This window comes from Microcaecilia unicolor, chromosome 7, assembly GCF_901765095.1.
Source record: "Microcaecilia unicolor chromosome 7, aMicUni1.1, whole genome shotgun sequence".
Taxonomy (NCBI): Eukaryota; Metazoa; Chordata; class Amphibia; order Gymnophiona; family Siphonopidae; genus Microcaecilia; species Microcaecilia unicolor.
Genome location: NC_044037.1, coordinates 114,229,845 through 114,252,132, shown reverse-complemented (window position 1 = coordinate 114,252,132; position 22,288 = coordinate 114,229,845). Strand labels below are relative to the sequence as shown.

The 22,288-nt window shown below is 45.2% G+C and overlaps 1 protein-coding gene across 1 annotated transcript in view; it reads left to right on the top strand.

Moving 5' to 3' along the window:
• Positions 1–22,288, top strand: part of PFAS (phosphoribosylformylglycinamidine synthase) — a 154,786-nt gene that overhangs the window by 111,680 nt on the left and 20,818 nt on the right. The window contains exons 19-21 of the mRNA XM_030210241.1: positions 1,528–1,758; positions 12,757–12,937; positions 13,103–13,186. Coding sequence (XP_030066101.1) covers positions 1,528–1,758; positions 12,757–12,937; positions 13,103–13,186 — 496 coding nt within the window. The remainder of the gene's footprint in view (positions 1–1,527; positions 1,759–12,756; positions 12,938–13,102; positions 13,187–22,288) is intronic.

Below are 22,288 nucleotides of genomic sequence, written 5' to 3'. Positions count from 1 at the left end.
AGGCCGGGTCCGTCTCCTTGGAAGAGATATGCAAGGCGGCAACTTGGGCATCGGCCCATACCTTCTCCAGGCATTACCGCTTGACTGTGGCTGCTCGGGCGGAGGTCCGGTTTGGAGCTTCAGTGTTGCGGTCAGAGATTTCTATGTCCCGCCCTGGGTGAGTACTGCTTCGGTACATCCCACCACTACTACTACTACTACTACTACTTAACATTTCTAGAGCGCTACTAGGGTTACGCAGCGCTGTACAATTTAACAAAGAGAGACAGTCCCTGCTCAAAGAGCTTACAATCTAAAGGATTACAATCTAAATGGATTACAATCTAAATGGATTGATCAGCATGATGATATGGAAGGTAAAATTATGTATCATACCTGATAATTTTCTTTCCATTAATCATAGCTGATCAATCCATAGCCCCTCCCAGATATCTGTACTGTTTATATTCTGGTTGCATTTCAGGTTCAAGTTTAGTCTTCAGTTCCTGTTCAGGAGGACTTCGTGTTCAAGTTTTTTCAATTGGATTCTTCAAGAGTTGAGACGAGTTTGTGTTACAGTGAGCTGCTGCATTCCTCTCCCCTCCGTTTTACAGGGCTGGATTGAGATATAAATTCTGCCGGCGCTCCCTCCCGCTTCATGCGGCTGTAGGGCAGCTTTGTACCCCTCCCGCTTCGGCGGTGTTAGGGTCAGTCAGCTCCTCCCGCGGTTGCGGTTGCAGGATAAGCCAGATCCCCCTGCATCGGCGGGGTGGTGTCCCTCCCCCGCTCCGCAGGGATGAGCTGGACGGATTCCCCTCCCCCACTTGTGAGGGGATGAGCTGGGTTAATTCCCCTCCCCCGTTTCGGCGGTGGTGAGCTGGGCAGAGTGTCCCTTTGTGGGTGTAATTCTCTAAGTGCTGAGTCCTGCGGATGGAGCTTTGATATCGACATACTGAGGAGTTTCCGGCAGCACATGACCACATATAGGGAGGCAAAAGCTTTGCTCTCTATCTCCACCTGCTGGTAGATGGACACAACCCACCAATCTATGGATTGATCAGCTATGATTAATGGAAAGAAAATTATCAGGTATGATACATAATTTTACCTTTACGCTGATGATAATTAGCTACGTGTTCCTTTGGGACATGATTGTTCAACAACTTTAGGGAAATTTCACTTTGCCTGGCGACCACAACGGACTGGCTAACCAAAAATAGGCTCAAGCTGAACTCAGACAAAATGGAAGTAATAAGGGTTTATAACTGTTGTATGCCTACAGTATATACAGGGATAACTAGGCAGATGTGATGTCTTCTTTCTCTTCCATCAATTGCTGTGTTACTTTGATTGAATTTATTGTTGGATCTGTCTTTCTTTCCCACCGTTCCATTGGTAGAATGATCAGTGATGGGATTTCTTTGGTTATAGAACAGTGTTGGGCCTTTCTCTGTTCTTCATCTATGTAAGGATGAACCAGTCACTAGAATGGCTTCTTTGGAAGTAGGACAGTGTTGGATCTCTCTTTCCCTTTTTTTTTCTTCATAGGTGGACCGGTCCGTAACGGGGCTTGTGGCCCAGCAACAGTGTGTGGGGCCCTTGCATACTCCACTGGCTGATGTGGCTGTTGTAGCACTCTCTTACTTTGAGAAAGTGGGGGCTGCCACAGCCATAGGAGAGCAGCCTATCAAGGTGCTCCTAGACCCTGCAGCAGGGGCCCGAATGGCAGTAGGGGAGGCACTCACCAATCTTGTGTTTGCGGAGGTCACAGATCTGAAGGTGAGAGCAGAAGTATACCTTTATCTGTGTTTTTCTGCCTGTCTCGTCTGCATTTTCCCTTTGCAGTGTAAATGAGCATAGGGTGACCTTTCAATATGTTTACACAGTGTGTGAAATATTTGCCTTATTCAGTGTTCACAACTTTAGTTATGCTGAAAAATATTCTCTTTCCAAGTGACTGCTGCTTACACTGTGAGCTACTTCTGGTTGCAAAGCAGAATTCTATAGAAATATAATATAATTGTGTTTAAGTTGACACAGAGAGACTAACTTGATATACTCGATTTTTAATTTTATTGTACATATTAAGTTATCATAAGTATTTATTCAGTTTTTAAACTTTTTTTTTTAAAGCTGTGTTGAAAAATACAGAACATATACTGAATTGTCTTAAAATATTTAGAAGTCTGTTTCTGTCAAGTTTGATTCAGGCCAAAATAATGCTTAGAAGAACCTTCTCAGAAGCAATATCAGTAAACAATAATTTCAACTTACAAGAGGGGAATTTTATAACAGAATTCCTAAAACAAATTTGAAAAAAATGTGCCTGTTTTATTTGAAAATATCTTTATTGGAAGTACTTATAATATGATCAGATTTGATATTAGCCTTGAAGTAAGTATACAAAGAGGGGCATAATCGAACGGAAACGCCTATCTCCATGGGCGTTTATCTCCGAGAACGGGGCCGTGAAGGGGCGGGCTGAACCGTATTTTCGAAAAAATGGACGTTTTTGAGCTGGGCGTTTGTTTTTTTTAGCGATAATGGAAACTAAAAACACTGAGCTCAAAAACGTCCTAATCCGAGCCATTTGGTCGTGGCCAAGATTTGTAGAACACTCGCCCCCCTGATATGCCAGGACACCAACTGGGCACCCTAGGTTAGTGCGGTGGACTTCAGAAAAAGTTCCCACATGCATAGCTCCCTTACCACGGGTGCTGAGCTCCTAACCCCCCTCCCCCAAAACCCACTACCCACAAATGTACAACACTACCATAGCTCTTAGGGGTGAAGGGGGCACCTACATGTGGGTACAGTGGGTTTTGGAGGCCTCCCATTTACCAGCACAAGTGTTGCAGGTGGGGGGGGGATGGGCCTGGGTCCACCTGGCTGAAGTGCACTGCGGTACCCACTAAAGGTGCTCCAGGGACCTGCATACAAGCAGGCCTCTAGGACTGGTTGCTGCTATATAACATTGGCACACCAGTTGACACCTGAAGACTAATCTCTCCAAAAACGTCTTTTATTGGAATAACCGCCTTTACTCACAGTTAACTGCAGATCAGACGTTGTGCCCCACTGGCAACGAGTCTCCCTGGTACTGAGATTAGCAGTAGGTCAGAGCTGGCAGAATGCTGTACAATGCCCTCTTTCAGCCACATTCAAGGTAAGAACTAAGTTCTGTAATGTGGCTAACACAGGAAAGGGAACTAAAACTGGCTTACAAAAATGGCCACTACCGCATGGACTACAACAGGAAACACAACAGGGCACACTCTGACCCAGTAGGCAGGGGGAAAAGCACCATGGGAGAAGAGCCTACCAACTACCAACATCGTGAGACTGTAACACAAGCTAATGAAATCACAGAGCCCAATACCCTACACCCACCACAATGCAATGCTGATGTGACCCTGTACTGCACCCGAGAGCCACATCTGACCCAGGGAAAGGCTGTGAGAGGATCGAACACATTCTGCTGTCATGGAGGTGGGTACGGCATTTGAGGCTGGCATACAGGCTGGAAAAAAAGTTTTTAAAGTGGGGTTTTTTTGGTGGGAGGGGGTTAGTGACCACTGGGGGAGTCCTGGGAGGTCATTCCCGATTCCCTCCAGTGGTCATCTAGGCAGTTAGAGCACTTTTTTGGGACTTGTTCGTGAAAAAAAAGGGTCCAAAAAAAGTGACCCAAAATCGCGGTAAAAATGCCTTTTTTTTTTTTTTCCGATTATCAGCTAAAGACACCCATCTCTCCTCGGCTGATAACCATGCCCCAGTTCTGCTTCCACCACGCCTCCGACACGCCCCCGTCAACTTTATTCGTTTCCGCGACAGAGTGCAGTTGGAAACGCCCAAAATCGGCTTTCGATTATACTGATTTGGGTGCCTTTGCGAGACAAACGTCTATCTCCCGATTTAGGTCGCACTATAGGCGTTTTTCTCTTTCGAAAATAAGCTGGATAGGAAATCAAATACATTAGTGTTTAACTTTAAAAAAGGAGACTATTAGGGGCATAATTGAAAGAGAAGGGCGCCCATCTTTAGACACAAATCGGGGAGATGGGCTTCCTTTTCTCAGGGTTGCCCAAAAAGGCATAATCAAAAGCCAATTTTGGGCGCCCTCAACTGCAGTCCGTCGCGGAGACTACCAAAGTTCACAGAGGCATGTCGGAGGCGTAGCGAAGGCGAGACTGGGGCGTGCTTAAGAGATGGGCGTCCTCGGCCTATAATGGAAAAAAGAAGGGCGTCCCTGACTAGCATTTGGTCGACTTTACTTGGTCCATTTTTTTTCACGAAAAAGCCTCAAAAAGGTGTCCAAACTGACAAGATGACCACCGGAGGGAATCGGGGATAACCTCCCCTTACTCCTCCAGTGGTCACCAACCCCCTCCCACCCTAAAAAAAGATAAAATGTTTTTTTTTTTTGCCAGCCTCAAATGTCATACCCAGCTCCCTGACAGCAGTATGCAGTTCCCTGGAGCAGTTTTAGTGGGTACTGCAGTGCACTTCAGGCAGGCGGACCCAGGCCCATCCCCCCCTACCTGTTACACTTGTGGTGGTAAATGTGAGCCCTTCAAAACCCACCCAAAACCGACTGTAGGTGCCCCCCTTCACCCCTTAGGGCTATGGTAGTGGTGTACAGTTGTGGGGAGTGGGTTTTGGGAGGGTTGGGGGGGCTCAGCACCGAAGGTAAAGGAGCTATGCACCTGGGAGCAATTTGTGAAGTCCACTGCAGTGCCCCCTAGGGTGCCCGGTTGGTGTCCTGGCATGTGAGGGGGACCAGTGCACTACGAATGCTGGCTCCTCCCATGACCAAATGCCTTGGATTTGGTCGTTTTTGAGATGGGCGTCCTCGGTTTCCATTATGGCTGAAAACCGGGGACGACCATTTAGGAGGTTGACCTAAATGTTGAGATTTGGGCGTCCCCGACTGTATTATTGAAACGAAAGATGGACTCTCATCTTGTTTCGATAATATGGGTTTCCCTGCCCCTTAATAGACTAGCCACACAGGCAGAACAGTGGGGCAGTCTAGGGGCACTGCAGTGGACTTCACATAAAAGGTCGCAGGTACACAACTCTCCATAATCCCCTTATATTGCATGGTGAGCCCTCCTGGAACAGGGAAAAGCTTACTGTACTTCACTGTACACCACTACAGTAGCTCTCAAGCTTGCACGTGTCACCTCTATGTAGGTATAGTAGGTATGTAGTGGTTTTTGGAGGCTCACACATTCCACCACAAATGTAACAGTTAGAGTGGGATATGGGCCTTGATTCCCTTCTCTACAATCCACTGCACCAACCACTAGGCTACTCCTGGGACCTGCCTGCTGCTCTAACAAGAATGGCCATCATATCTGAAGCTGTCATAGAGCCTGGTATATATTGTCACATCTTAGGGGTGTGGGGGGAGGTCTGTGACCACTGGGGGAGTGAGAGGGTTTATGCCTTAAACCCTCCAGTCATCTAGAGCACATTTTGGTCACATATTTGTGATTGAAACAGGTCTAGCCAAAAACATCTTAATTTTGGCCCTAGATGTATTCATTTTGTTTCATTGCAAAAAAAAAAAAAAAAAAGTCTATATTTTGGTGCCGTCCAAAACACACCCTCAACATGCCCCCTTGAAATCTGGACAAACTGTAGAGAAACGTCAAAAATTGGAGTGTCGAAAATTGCAACTTGGGCTTTCTTGAGAGAAAAACGTCCATCTACCACCTTATGGAGTGGAGGAGTAACCTAGTGGTTAGTGCAGCAGACTTTGGTTCTGGGGAACTGCCTTTGATTCCCACTGCAGCTCCTTGTGACTCTGGAAAGTCACTTATCCCTCCATTACCCCAGGTACAAAAAAGTACTTGTATATACTATGTAAACCACTTTGAATGCAGTTGCAAAAGCCACAGAAAGAATTGATATACATTCTTTCTGTGGCTTTTGCAACTGCATTCAAAGTGGTTTACATAGTATATTTATATCCCACATTTTCCCACCTATTTGCAGGCTCAGTGTGGCTTACAGAGATCTGTTATGGCATTGCCATTCCAGGGTGTTAAATACAATTGGTGGGATGAGGAGAATAAGGATAGGAAAGAAGTCCTAAGAAAATAGATATAGAAAGATGACTTTTAGGTTGGGGTAGATTGGTGAGGTGGTACAGTTAGGTTATGGGTCTATTTTATAGGCTTTATTGAAGCTCTGGAATGAGGGGTCATAGGATGAAGGTGAAAGGGGATAGACTCAGAAGTAACCTGAGGAAATATTACTTTTCATGGAATGGCCTCCCGGTGGAGGTGATAGAGAATTTAAGAAAGCTTGGGACAAGTACATAGAATCTCTAAGAGGGGAAGGGATTGTAGGTAGTTCGGATGGGCTGACTGAATAGGCCATATGGTTTTTATCTGCCTTCATTTTTCTCTCTTTCTATGTTTTAACATAAGTGAAAGTACAAGTGAGGATTTCATCATGAAATCCATGCCTGTGTTTTTCCCTTCCTGATCTAAATATGTTTCTTTTTTGGTACAGGTAAAATTTGTGTATGTACTTCTAGGCACACAAGGGAAGTTGTGGTTGGGGGGGGGGGGGGGGTAATTTTCTGATAATCTTTTCACACAGGTGAACAACTGTTCACATGCATAAAATCTTTTGAAAAATTACCCTCATTCTCATGTCTTGTTCATCACTTAATTATGCTCCCTTGGATTACAGAAACATTCTTCTTGGTACATTATATAATTGGATATTATTATATTCTTTCTTGATATATATATATATCACTGTTCTGTGATACAACCAAAGCGGTTTACGTATTACATATAGGTACGTTCTCTGTCCCTATTGAGCTCACAGTCTGTTTTTGTACCCGAGGCAATGGATCTCATATTTAACTATTCCATCTTTAAATTGATACCACTGAGACACCCTTTGGCCCTCAGTCTTGCACAAGCAGGTAGCAGCGCCACTTTTGCTGTTCAATACTTCTGCAAGTGAAATGGAAACCTCCTAATTGTCTAGAATTAAGAAGTCATAATTTATAAGAAATTGTTGTAGCTGTTCTGCTACCACTGACTCAATTATCTTATCCAGGATGGGGTTATTCACAACAGGGAATTAGTTCTCACACTTATTTTCATCAAGACCATTACTTTTCAACAACGGATTCAGCACAGTCTGCCCCAACTCAGTAGGATAGATACTAGCTTCTAAAGAACAATTTACCAGGTATGAGTTATCCAAACTATTCGTCTCTTAGGTACATTCTTGTATAATCTGCCTGGACAAGGATCTAGCATACAGCTACCCTTAACATATCTTCTATCTTCTATAATAATATTTCTCACCTCCAACGTTCTGTGCCTGGGACCGTGCCGCATTGAAAGGTGGACCGGTAGGCTGTGTAGATAACCTGACGTCAACGGCTGCTAAAAAGAACAAGTGCCATGGCCCACGTGCGAATAAACAAAAAAAAAAAAAAGAGGCTCGAGACTGGCTGCCACGCGCAAAGGCTCCACAGTGCCTGCAGCCCGCCCAAACGTACCGCGCTCGGTAATCGACAGTACAAAACTGATCAGCTGGGAACACTGCCGACATCGCGAACTGCACTCTCGAAACTGACAACACTGCCGGACTACAGAAGCCCTGTACAGAAAGTGCCGCCCGCCCTGACAAAAACACACAGCCTGCGAGCCACCGGCCGACCCAACAACTGCTGGCCTCCCGAAGCACCGTCACTAAAGTGCCGCCCACCCTCACAAAACCACAAAGATTGCGAGCCAGCGGGCGTCCCGACACTAATGCACTCCAGAACTCCCTGCAGAAACAACAGTAATAAAACAGGGAACTCCTACTGACATGACAGAGGCAACTGACAGGCAGCACATAAATGAAAACGAAACTACTCTGAGTACGTGTGCTATGTACAGGGACTAAAAGAAGGAGGGGAGGGGAGGGTAAGGGAAATAGGGCCAAATTCACAGGTCTACAATGGAAAAACAATACTTCAAAGGGAACCAGCCCTTCTACAGGGTATTAAGTGCAGCTAAAAACGGGAGGGGGGGGGAAAGGAAAAACTGCACCAAACACACACAGACACTCGCTCTCTCTCTCTTACACAGACAGTCTTTCACTCTGTGTGTCACTGTCACACACACAAAAACACACACACTCTGTGTCTCTGTCACACACACACACATACACTCTGAGACAGTGCCTACCCCTGTGCTCCTGCAAGGGCATGCTGCAAGGAGGAGGATATGGAGAGAGAGACACACACATACTCTGTGACACACTATCTGTGTCAGACACACACACACGCTCTCTCTTTCTCACACACAACCAGTCTTGCACTCTCTGTGTCTCACTGCAGAAGGAGGGGAGGGTAAGTAGGGGCGAATTCACACAGGTAAACAATGGAAAAACACACACAGTACCAGCAAAAACTTAATGGTGCTCATTTCAAGAATGAAATTACACACACAGGAATGCATCCAACAATTTGAACATGCAAAAAAAAAAAATAACAGCACCACAACACATGAGTTCATGCACAAAGACAAACATGTTGGCAGAATTACAAATTTAGGGAGAGAAAAAAGATAAAAAAAACAAGGACACACATATTTCTTCGGATTATAACACTTTTATAACAACTGTTAGGTTGCAAAAAAAAAAAAAGCATTCATATAAAACCTTGCTAGCGCCCGTTTCCTTTAAAACAGAAACGGGCCTTTTCTACTAGTCTACTATAATAAAAAGCACCTCCAACGTTCTGAAGCTGACTGTGGCACACTGAAGTGAAGGGTTCGTAAGGTTCGTCAGTCTGTCACCATCTCTCTCTGTCCCGCCCTCCCAGTTCCAGTGTCCCCCCTCCCTCCCTCCCTCTCAGTTCCAGGGGCCCCCCTCCCTCCCAGTTCCAGGGTCGTCATATCTCCCTCCCTCCCTTTCAGTTCCAGGCCCCTTCCCTCCAATTTTTAAAAGTCATCTTCACTTACCAAGTCAGGGTTACGGCGGCCAGCAGCAGCAGCGGTAAAATGCGTGCAGGTTCGGCCCATCTCTCTCTCTCAGCCGTGGTCCCACCCTCATTTCCTGTTTCCGCAAGGGCGGGACCACAGCTGAGAAAGAGAGAGAGAAGGGCCGAGCCTGCACGCGTTTTACCGCTGCTGGCCGTCGCCGTAACCCTGACTTGGTAAGTGAAGATGACTTTTAAAAATCGGAGGGAAGGGGCCTGGAACTAAAAGGGAGGAAGGGAGATATGACGACCCTGGAACTGGGAGGGAGGGGGGCCCCTGGAACTGAGAGGGAGGGAGGGGGGACACTGGAACTGGGAGGGAGGGAGGAGGGGGGACCCTGGAACTGGGAGGGAGGAGGGAGGGAGGGGGACCCCTGGAACTGGGAGGGGGACCCTGAAACTCGGAGGGAGGGAGGGGACGACCCTGGAACTCGGAGGGAGGGGGACGACGACCCTGGAACTCGGAGGGAGGGGAGGATGACCCTGGAACTCGGAGGGACGGAGGGACAACCCTGGAACTCGGAGGAACGGAGGGAGGGGGGACGTCGACCCTGGAACACGGAGGGAGGGGGACACTGGAACTGGGAGGGAGGGGGGCCCCTGGCACACACTCTCAATCTCACACACATACTCTCTCTCACAGACACACTCGCACCCAGTCTCACTCTCTCTCTGTCACACACACACACTCGCACATTCACTCTCTCTCTCTCACACACACTCTCTCAAACATACACACTCCAAGGAAAACTTTGCTAGCGCCTGTTTCATTTCTTTGAGAAACGGGCCTTTTTACTAGTTTAAACATATTTTTCATTGTTCAAAGCGAAACCAAAGAAAATGAACAACAGTCTGCTTTACAACCCTCCGATTCCACAAAAATACTTACATCATCCTGACTCAGTTTCATATTTATTTATTTATTTATTTAGATTTTGCTCACAACTTTTTCAGTAGTATATCCTTGTGAATATCAGAAATTTTTTCTTGAGATTCGGTAGCATAGTTTCAATTATTTACCTTAAAAAAACCCCAATCCAAAACATCAGTATAGAGATCTGTTCCCATTTTATAAGAAAGAGCGGTTGTCATCATACGCACTATTCTAAAAAGGTCTTGAGTAGGTTTCTGACTCTTTATCAAAAGCTTTGTGTAATCAGCTTACTTTTCGCATATTTTTATATTCTCTAATATATTTTCTCTATGTTTTAATACTAACACCTTGTTTAATACTAACATTTGAGACTTCTGGCAAACATCACTCTAGAATTCTACATTCCTTCTTTTTATCCAGTAAGGGGTTGATATTCCAATGCGATTTAACTGACCAGAAATGGCTCCTGGCTGGCTAAATCGCCTATTCAGTGCTAACTGCTAATTCAAGTGGCACTTAACTGATTAGTGTTGCTGAAAATAACTGGTAAGCGCTGAACTCAAAATGGGTTATTTTGGGAGGGTTTCATGGGCGGAGCCAGCACATGGCTGGTTAAGTGCTGATATACAGCACTTAACTGGCCAGGTTAACCACATAAATAAGACTGCTAAAAGTCAATCCTATCTTTATGTGGTAACCCAGTGGAGGAGTGGCCTAGTGGTTAGGGTGGTGGACTTTGGTCCTGGGGAACTGAGTTCGATTCCCACTTCAGGCACAGGCAGCTCCTTGTGACTCTGGGCAAGTCACTTAACCCTCCATTGCCCCAGGTACAAATAAGTACCTGTATATAATATGTAAGCCGCATTGAGCCTGCCATGAGTGGGAAAGTGCGGGGTACAAATGTAACAAAAAAAAAATAGTACTACTACTACAAATCATTTCTATAGCGCTACCAGTCGTACACAGCGCTTCAGCTAGTTAAATGCTGAATATTGCCCTTAACCGGCTATGCGTTAGCTGGCTCTGCAAACCTGAAAATTCAATGCCAATGTCTGGACATGGCCCGGCATTGAATTTCTGGGTTTAACGCTGGTGGCAGTCAGCAAAATGCTGATTACCGCCAGCTGAATATTGAGCCCTAACTCTAATATACCAAGGATTTTAATTTTGTTCTAAGGATTTTTACTAAACAAAGTGGATAAACTTTATCTAGCTAATCTTTAACTGTTTCATTCCAAATTTCCACTAACTACTAGTGACTTGATCTGCAAACCCATCTAAGTATAATGTAACTTCTTTCCAGATATCTTCGTGATTTATCTTTCCCTTCGAAAGATATTTCTGTGTGGGCTTAACTATCTTTCCTATCTCAAATTTTAACCAAACACTGAATTCCTAAAATTAATGATCTGACCATGGGATCACTGAGTCCTATATGTCTGTGTTTTTTCGGGCTTTTTACCCGCTGTGGTAAAAAGGGCCCTGGTGCACGACAAAAATGACTGCTACTGCAGGGCCCTTTTTAAACAGCAGCTTGGTAAAAGGACCCCCAAGTGAGACTGCTTTTAGATCCTGGTGGAGACTTTTAATTTTGGTGGCAAAGTATGCAGCAAAATCTTTGCAGTCCAGTTTGGACTGGGCAGGCAGGTTCTGCTGTGGTGGAGATTGCAATAGTCACATGTTATGCCAAATAGATGTTTGGTTGAGTTGGCGGCCTGTTCACTTTTGGGTAAATATTCAGCTGCTGCAGTCAATGCTTTTTTAAATGCACCGGTGCTGAATATCTGGATAATCTGATCAGCACCAGAACTTATCCAGATAGCAGCAATATTCACTCCACTATCCGGATAACTTAGGGCAGCCTTTGCAGACACACCAAGGGCCCTGTTTACTAAGCTGCACGAGAGGCGCGTTAGCGTTTTTAGCGTTCTCTAACTATTAGTGCGTGCTAACCATGTAGACGCCCATAATTTTCCTATGGGTGTCTACACGGTTAATGTGTGCTAACTATTTAGCATGTGCTAAAAACGCTAGTGCGCCTTGGTAAACAGGACCCCAAGTCTAGTATGTGACCTTTTTCTTGTATTGGAGAATTGATCACCTTGTGAATCCTAGTGCTGTCATCATGTCCAGGAAGATGGCTGTGGTGGTTTCAGGATTTTTGAAATGTCGCCCATGATCACCAACCTAGAAAAACTCAGGGTCACTTCTGTAGTCAGATCAAAAAAGTTCTTGCACAGATGGGGAGTATTTAAGAGGTGCTTGATATACCATGGACAGCCAGATTGGCTTCTCCTAGCTGGATTAAAAGGGATTATGATTCAGTTAGATGGGGGATAGTGACTTCACAGTTCGATTGTGTCCTGGGTCAGGACTGCTACTCCTCCAACCCATTTCCCTTGTCTTGGTTGATATTGGGTGTTGAAAATGTCATCTCCTTGCACTATTTTCATCCTCTGGGAATATCTCTTCTAAATGTAACTAAAACTTCATGTGTTGTGGAACAAAGCCTCTATTTTTAGAAGCATTGGGGGAGGGCAACTTTCAGATGGCCAGTTTATGTGGATAAATCACTATTTACCTTTATAAATGGCTTTGAAAAACTGTCCTCCAAATATGGGTCCAATCTTTCATATACTCTAGGATCTGTATACCTTAGTATTTATTGGTTCTGGGGTCACAATACCCAATGTTAGCAAAGTATCTGACGGCATGGGAGCACTATACTTCTATTCTGACAGTTTCCAGTATGTACGTAACCACTCAGTTGCCACAGAAGGTGGAAGATGGTTTGTAGTACCCTTTTTTGAAAAATAAACACCAGACATACTCTGTGTTGTCCCAACCCTTTGTCTGCATGAACTTATAGACTATCTACATTTTTCTTTTTTCATTCCAGGATGTGAAGTGTAGTGGTAACTGGATGTGGGCTGCCAAGCTTCCGGGTGAGGGTGCTGCACTATATGATGCCTGTACTGCCATGTGTCATGTCATGGCACAGCTGGGAATTGCTGTGGATGGGGGCAAAGACTCGCTCAGCATGGCAGCCAGAGTTGGGCCAGAGACTATAAAAGCACCAGGTGACTCAGTGGCATTCTGCCTGCCTCTCTCATTTTCTCAGCTTTTATTATCCCTGTTTTTTGCCTCTCCTTGTCCTTCCCCACCCCTTTCTATTCTTGGCAGTTCCTGTATTTTTCTACATTTGCTGGTGTAATCTTACCTTCTCTCTTATTTTCATACTACAGGGTCTCTTGTTATTTCGGTTTATGCTGTCTGTCCAGATATTACTGCCACTGTGACCCCTGATCTCAAAAATCCCAGTGGAAAAGGTAGGGTCTGTCTCATTCCCAGTCTTATAGAAAAAAGTAAAAGGCCCAGGAAAAGGTGGAAGAGGGCAGAATTAAGGAAATCAGGACTGGATCTTCTTGTCCAGATAAATCTGAATTAATCATGCTGTACTTGATTATTTGTTTTTAAATTGATATTTCTGTTATTTTCATTGTATTATATTTAATTTTTATTGACATTTTGCTTGCCATTTTTCTGCCATAGCCCATCAACACTTTTTGTGGGATGAGGCTGTGAGCAGTCTGCCATCTTTGTAGATTCCTGAAATGGATTGGGTAGGAATGAGGGAGAGTGTAAGTCAATCTTGCTTTAAACTAGAAGGTAACAATCACGCTTATTTTCGAAAGAGAAGGACGATTTTGGCCGTCCGCAACTGCTTTCCATCGCGGGGACGGCCAAAGTTCACGGGGGTGTGTCGGCAGGGTAGCGAAAGCGGGACTGGGGCGCGATTAAGAGATGGCCGTCCTCGGCCGATAATGGAAAAAAGAAGGGCGACCCTGATGAACACTTGGCCGACTTTACTTGGTCCATTTTTTCTTGCGACCAAGACACAAAAAGGTGCCTGAACTGACCAGATGACCACCGGAGGGAATCAGGAATGACCTCCCCTTACTTCCCCAGTGGTCACTAACCCCCTCCCACCATAAAAAACAAGTTTAAAAATACTTTTTTTGCCAGCCTCAAATGCCACAAGGTCCATCGCAGCAGTATACAGGTCCCTGGAGCAGTTTTAGTGGGTGCAGTACATTTCAGACAGGCGGACCCAGGACCCAGGACCCAGGCCCATCCCCCCCCCCCCCCCCCCCCCCCGTTACACTTGTGGTGGTAAATGTGAGCCCTCCAAAACCCACTATACCCACATCTAGGTTCCCCCCTTCACCCGTAAGGGCTATGGTAGTGGTGTACAGTTGTGGGTAGTGGGTTTTGGGGGGGAGTTTGGGGAGCTCAGCACACAAGGTAAGGGAGCTATGCCCCTGGGAGCAATTTATGAAGTCCACTGCAGTGCCCCCTAGGGTGCCCAGTTGGTGTCCTGGCGTGTGAGGGGGACCAGTGCACTACAAATGCTGGCCCCTCCCACGACTAAAGGGCTTGGATTTGGCTGTTTTTGAGATTGGCATCTTTGGTTTCCATTATTGGCGATAAACGAGGTCGCCCATCTCTAAGGTCGGCGATCTCAACATTTAGGTTGACCATCTCTAAGGTCGACCCAAATGTTGAGATTTGGCCATCCCCGACCGTATTATCGAAATGAAAGATGGACACCCATCTTGTTCCGATAATGCAGGTTTCCCCGCCCTTTCGTGGCGCCGTCCTTAGAGATGGGCGCCCCCATTCGATTATGCCCCTCCACATGCAATACAAAAAAAATCACAGTTGCTTCCACAAATGTAGACAAGCGAAAGCAGTCCACCACTGTCCTCATATCAATTCACTAACAGTGGAGAAAAAAAGACCTCAGTTAACCATATACAACTCATCATTCAACAGGGTTATAATTTAACCATCAAAAGTTAAAAAAAACAAAAAAGCTCCATTTTGTGTAGCTGTGGTGGGTGTAAGCCCCATCAAAGACCACAGGGAGTAACACTTTCAGCTGTACAAAAAAATTGTTTCAAATGTTTATTGTTTTTTTTTTCTCCCAAAGCATTGTTACCCTTTTCTTCGACTACTGTAATAGTTATGCTATGGCCTGAGTCCTAATTGGTTGTTCACATTTTGCTCATATTTCTCCAGTTTTAAAGAAACTGTGCTGGCTTCCAATAGAGCAGAGAATCAAATTTAAGATACTACTTTTGGTCTTCAAAGTACTAAGTAACAATGTTTCTGTTATTTTTGCAAATCTGCTTATCTATCAGCCATCTAGGGTGTTAAGGTCAGCTGAAATGGGCTCATTTGAGGTACCCGTATTTCATGTTGTAAGATTGGAAGAATATCGATCATCCATCTTATAAGTACATAAGTATTGCCACACTGGGACAGACCAAAGGTCCATCAAGCCCAGCATCCTGTTTCCAACAGTGGCCAATCCAGGTCACAAATACCTGGCAAGATTCCAGAAAACTCAATACATTTTATTCTGCTTATCCCAGAAATAAGCAGTGGATTTTCCCCAAGTCAATTTAATAATGGGCTATGGACTTTTCCTTTAGGAAGCTGTCCAGACCCTTTTAAAACCCCGTTAAGCTAACCACCTTTACCACATTCTCTGGCAACAAATTCCAGAGTTTAGTTACATGTTGAGTGAAGAAAAATTTCTCTGATTCATATTAAATTTACTACTTTGTAGCTTCATCGCATGCCCCCTAGTCCTAGTATTTTGGAAACAGTAAAACGATTCACATGTACCCGTTCCACTCCACTCATTATTTTTATATTTCAATATTTTTATTAAGAACATAGTACAAAGACAGTAAACCATATAAGTGTAAACTTAACATTGCGGCAATAACCTCTCATATGACAGGGTTAAAGATAGTGCAAAACAGCTATCAGATTTATGATTTAGTAACTTTTCTCCCCCCTATTCCCTTTTACCCCCCGTCCCCCCCTTCTCAAGTTGGTATGCTTTACTAACGTCATAATGATATTAGCTTATATCATCTAAAAACTTCCCTGTAACAAACGTTAACCATGATACATATTGAAACTCAGTTAACATATACCATAAGAGATCCTGATAAACAGGGCCAAAACTAGTCTTTAACCTTCCTAACCTAAATCTCTTCTTCCTCATCTCCCCAAACTTCCCCCCTCCCCTCCCCTCCCCTCCCCGTGCATTGCTTACCGGCCAATTCTCTTTACTGGTTCCAGGGAAGTCTATTCAAGATATGACTTCTCGCCTTAGGTGATGTGGAGGGGCATAATTGAACGAAAACGCCTATCTCCATGGGCGTTTATCTCCGAGAACGGGTCCGTGAAGGGGCGGAGTGAACCGTATTTTCAAAAAAAAATAGACGCCCATGTTTTATTCGCCAAGGTGTGAGCTGGGCGTTTTTGCTTTTCAGCGATAATGGAAAATGAAATCGCCCAGCTCAAAAACGAATAAATCCAAGGCATTTGTTCGTGGGAGGGGCCAGGATTCATAGTGCACTGGTCCCCCTCACATGCCAGGACACCAACCGGGCACCCTAGGGGGCACTTTTACAAAAACAAACAAAAAGGTAAAAGAGCTCCCAGGTGCATAGCACCCTTCCCTTGTGTGTTGAGCCCCCCAAATCCCCCTCAAAACCCACTGCCCACAAGTCTACACCATTACTATAGCCCTAAGAGGTGAAGGGGGGCACCTACATGTGGGTACAGTGGGTTTGGGGGCTTGGACGACTAATAAGATTAAGCAGCACAATTGTAACAGGTAGGGGGGGATGGGCCTGGGTCCACCTGCCTGACGTCCACTGCACCCCCTAACAACTGCTCCAGGGACCTGCATACTGCTGCTTGGGAGGAGGGTATGACATTTGAGGGTGAAAATAAAAAGTTGTGAAACATCATTTTGTTGTGGTGGGAGGGGGTTAGTGACCACTGGGGGAGTCAGGGGAGGTCATCCCCGACTCCCTCTGGGGGTCATCTGGTCATTTAGGGCACTTTTTGGGGCCTTATTCGTAAAAAAACAGGGTCCAGGAAAAGTGCCCTAAATTCTAGCTACAAACGCATCCATTATCGGCGAAAGGCGCCCATCTCTGTTCGGGTGATAACCACGCCCCAGTTCCGCCTTCACCACGCCTCCGACACGCCCCCGTCAACTTTGTCCGCATCCGCGACGGAGTGCAGTTGAAAGCGTCCAAAGTTCGGCTTTCGATTATACCGCTTTATTTGTTTTTGTGAGAAAAACGCCCATCTCCCGATTTAGGTCGGAACTTGGGCGTTTTTCTCGTTCGATTATAAGCTGGATAGTATTTATGTATGCCCCCCATATTGCTAGGAACCTCCGCTGCCTTCCCGGCGACAGTCCTGCCCCTCTAGATTCCCATGACAGCAATTCCTGAAGTCGATTCCTCCAGTGCCAAAAGGAGGGTGGGCAATCATCAGTCCAATGAAGTAGGATGCATTTTTTCCCCAAGATGCAGGCCTTGCTAAGAAACAATTTCTCCCCCTTTGTGGTTCCCATCCAGAGTCTAGGCACACTGAATACAGCTCTTTCAAAAGTTAAAGTTATTGTGCGCCCCAACACCTTGGTCAAGTATCTGCCAATTGCCGACCAAAATAGTGATATTGACCTACATTGCCAGATCCCATGGAAGAAGTTTGCCTCCAACCTAAAGCATTTCCTACAGTGCTGTGTAGTCGAAACTCCTGCTCTAAAAGCTTGTCTCTGAGAGAAATACGCCCGATGGATAGTGCGAAAGTGACACTCCTGTAATTCTGCATTGTGTACTATGGCTACCCCACTCTGAAGAGCTGACGATATTAACTGTGTAGAGATGTTTTTGCCCGACTCTATGCTCTATCTATTTGCTACCTCTGTCAGGTCCCGTTCCATTGCGAGTCTACCCAATTTACCATAAAACCAGGACACTGAGATTTGCCCCGCTGCATCTCCTTCTAATAATTCTCTTAATTGTCTCCCAAACCGTGGGTGCAGGCTATCTGGTGGGAGGGTGTTCACATAATGAGACAACTGCCTGTACGCCAACCAGGCAGCCGTCCCCTGCCCACACTTCTCCAAAAAGTCAGTATACGAGAGCAAGGCTCCGTCTTCCATTACCAGCTCATTCATCGAATGGATTCCCTTATTCTCTAATAGTCGGAAAATCCTATTTTCATCTCCCGGCCTAAATGACACATTCCCCCTCAACGGTAGCCATACACTTCCTCTACTATCCTGCCCCCAATACATGAGCACTGTTTTCCACACATGTCTCATTGACTTTAACAGTACACTTCCTCTTACTTTTTCTGGCAGATCTCTCCTTGGAGAATGCACCAGGGAAACCAGGTGCCAAGGCCTGAAGAGGTCTCGCTCCAGTTCCACATGTGTATAAATATCTGAATCCATCAACCAATCTCTCAAATGCCTTAACAGGCTCGCCTGGTTATACTTCCGGATGTCTGGGAGTCCTAAGCCACCCATCTTTTGTGCCCCTAATAAATATTTCCATCTCACTTTAGATTTTCCACCCCCCCAACAGAATTTCATCACTAATTTCCTAAGGGCTTCTAAGTCTTTTTTGAGTAACCACAGAGGAAGGGTCTGTAGAAGATAAAGCCATCTAGGGAAAACCATCATTCTGAACAAATGTAGTCGTCCCAATAAAGTTAATGGCAAATTAGCCCAATTCATCAGTTGCTCCTTTGTCTCCCGGAGGAACCTTTGCACATTAATTTCATATATCTTTGCCGGGTTCATTGCCAATTGGATCCCCAGATATTTAAATGATTCGTTTGCCCACTGTAATGGAAACCCCGCTCCCCACAACCTCCGCAAATCGTCTGAACTAGCCAACGCTTCCGATTTTAAAAGATTTAATCGGAAACCAGAGAAGTCCCCATACTCCGCCAAACTCTCCATCAGGTAAGGCAGGGAATCTCTAGGTTCAGTTATTAATACCAATAAGTCATCTGCAAAAGCAGCTGTTTTAAAGAGAAAATCCCCTACATGCACCCCTTTCACATCGGAATTAAGCTGCAGCTCCCGCAACAGCGGGTCCAAAGTTAAAACAAACAGTAAAGGGGAGAGAGGGCACCCCTGTCTAGTCCCTCTTCTAATCTTAAATCTATCTGAAGTTATACCGTTTGCGTACACACATGCCTCAGGGTCTTCATACAATGTTCGCACAGCCTCATTAAACCAGCCTTCTATCCCATAAGCCTTTAATATACCAAACAGGAAGCCCCAGTCCACTCTATCAAACGCTTTTTCTGCGTCGAAACTGATAAGTAGAGCTGGGTGACCTTCCAATCCGATTGTCTCCAAAGCCGCCAGGATCTGTCTTATGTTTTTGGCTATAACCCTTCCCCGTGTAAACCCTACTTGGGGCTCAGCTACTAAGGATGGTAATACTCTTGCCAGTCTGTTTGCCAATATCTTGGCCAAAAGCTTGACCTCGGTGTTAAGTAGGGATATGGGACGGTAAGATTCTGGTTGATCCTCGGGTTTACCAGGTTTCCTTAATACTATAATCTGTGCTGTGTTCAAGTGTCTCGGGAGAGCTCTTTGTTGGACAGATTTCTGAAAGACTTCTGTCAGGACCGGACCAATGTCGTCCTGTAATAGTTTATAAAACTCATTGCGGAGCCCGTTGGGACCAGGCGCCTTCCCAAGAGCACTTTGTTTAATTACCCATGCCACTTCCTCTGTGTCTATTGGGGCACTCAACTGTGATAATTCTTCACTCGTTATTCTAGGAAGCTCTATGCTATTCAAATAACTGTCACTATCTACCAACTGAGATTGCTGTGACTCGTATAGTTTAGTAAAAAAGTCCCGAAGCACTTTATTGATTGCCTTGTCGTCATTCACTCGCTTCCCTCTAGAATCCACCAGTGTGGCTATCTTACTCCGACCCGTACTACCCTTCGCTAATCTAGCCAGGAGAGCGCTACCCTTATTTGCGAACTTATAGAGCTGAAATTTATAATAAGCCCATGATTTCTTTGCCTCTGTATGTATTAACTCGTTTAATGCTTGTTGGGTTTCCAATAATTGCTTCTTAAGTCGCAATGAATGACTCACTCCATATTGCTGTCTTAAGACAGTCACTTGTTTTTCTAGACGCAAAAGCTCTCGCCTCCTCACCTTCCTTTGATGACTCACGTATGAGATAATTTCTCCCCGGAGAACCACCTTTGCTGTCTCCCAGAACAGTGTTACATTTGATCTGTGCTGTGCATTATCTATTTTATATTGTTGCCACTTGGAGAGTAAGAATGGAGTGAAGTTCCTATCTCTATATAGGTGAGAGGGGAATCTCCAACCGCCCTCCGTTTGCCCAGAGCGCCCTCCTTGAAGGCTTAACTCTACCCATGCATGGTCAGATATCATTATAGGCCCTATTTTTGTGCTTTCGACCTGTGTGAAAAGTTCTCTTGATATTAGCAGATAATCTATTCTAGATAGTGTGGAGTGAGCCCTTGACATATGTGTAAAGTCCTTCTCCAAAGGATTTAGTGTTCGCCACCCATCTACCAGACCCAATGCTGACCCTAAAAGGTTCACCCCTCTCACTATCCTTGTTAATTCTCTATCTGTAGGGTGGGATCTATCCATTTGAGGATCTGCCACATCGTTAAGGTCTGCTCCTAATATTATCGGAATATCACCCATGTCCAGTATCTGTCTGATCACCTTTGTATAAAATGCTCGATCAAAGGTGTTTGGGGCATAAAGGTTGCACAATAGTATAGGTTGGCGCTCAAGGATTACCGAGGCCAGAGCATATCTGCCCTCTGGGTCCACAATGACCTTCTTTATCTCTAAGTGCAGACCCTTCTTGAATAAGATTACCACACCTCCCTTCCTTCCCTTTGCAGGGGCTTCTACAAGATCGCCCACCCACCATCTTTTAAGCTTGGCATGTTCCGTCGCGGAAAGATGTGTCTCCTGCAGAAAGGCAACAGAGGTCCCCCTGTCTCTAAGTACTTTCAAAATTTTATGCCTCTTAATTGGGGATTGAATCCCTCCAACATTCCAAGTGGTAAATGTTAAGTTAGGCATATTAACCTACCCCTAATCTCACCTTATAGACAATACCCTCAAATATCTTCCATCTCTGATTTGTGAGAGAGCGTCCCAGCCTCTGCCCCCCCTCCAGACTTGCATATTCCCCATTCTCTAATTTCCCCCAATCCAGTGCTTCTACATATTGTGAGCAATGCCCTCCCTCCCGAGAATCCTCCCAACTCTCCAAACTCCCCAAATTCCCACCTCCCCCCTCCTTCCCTTTTTCCCCCAGTCCTCCCATTCGGTTCCCCGAATCCATTCCGTTCTGGACTTGGAGCTACCCACCCTTCTATTTACAAATCACCCAATCCCTCCTCCGCTATTCGGATCCATCCCCGCCCTTCATTCCTTTAAACATAAACATTGCCCCTCAGATATCATTCCATCATGCATCCTCTCAACCACTCCTCAGGCTTCTCTCTTCCGCTACATAACCTAGTATAATAGCCTAAAGAATAATAGGTGTGATAGAAAATGTGTTCTCTTCCTTAAGCTAATCTGAGTAACCTCTCCAGTAGCATTCAATCATTCATTCAGTGCCTTGTGATATTTCTCCTATAGCCATCCCGCAGTGGTCCACACCAGTCCATGTTGCCTCCACATGTACGAGAGCTACGATCTTCGTCTAGATTCTCTGTTATACAGACCACTGCAGGGCACAACCTTTTTACATTTCAAATGGACTTAAACTTATCACATTACCCCCCTCACTCCACTCATCTCTTCAGTCCTCCATTCGTTCAAACGTTCAGTCAACCATCCTTCCATTCATTATCTTGCCCAATATGTTAATAATAATCATCATATAGTTGACCTGCTAGGTTCAGTAATAACTACATGTTTTTAAGTCCTGCAGTTTGTAAACTGTACTGTCCCGACCAGTCAGTGTTCATTCATCTGATTCTTTTCAGTTATTGGTATCTTCCTTCATATATGTTCTCTGCTGCAGCTGCTTTCCATGGACGGGCCCATACTGCCATGCCCTACAACCTCCAGTCCATCTGCAGTGCACACAGAATTCAGCTCCTCTCATCCTATGTCTTAAAAGATTACTGCTGCCAAACAGGTGACTTTTCACCCACTTCAAAGTTAAATCACATCAATTTCCACTTGTTGTACCTGTCTTTCTTTATGATGCTGCTTATGTGGGTTGCTGTCTGTCGTCCTGCAACTTATTCACATAGACTTTTGCCACCTCCACGCGATCAAAGAAGACCACTTTACCTCCATCTTGGATTCTCAGTCTTGCCGGGTACAGGAGGCTAAAACGGCAGTTCATTTCAAACAGTTTCGAACAGAGTGGTACAAAAGCCTTTCTTGCGATCGATACCTTTGCTGAGTAATCCTGAAAACATAGAATTTTTTGGTTCTGGTATTGCAAGTGTTTCCCGCCACGCAGCGCTTGTAAGATTTTCATTTTATGAGC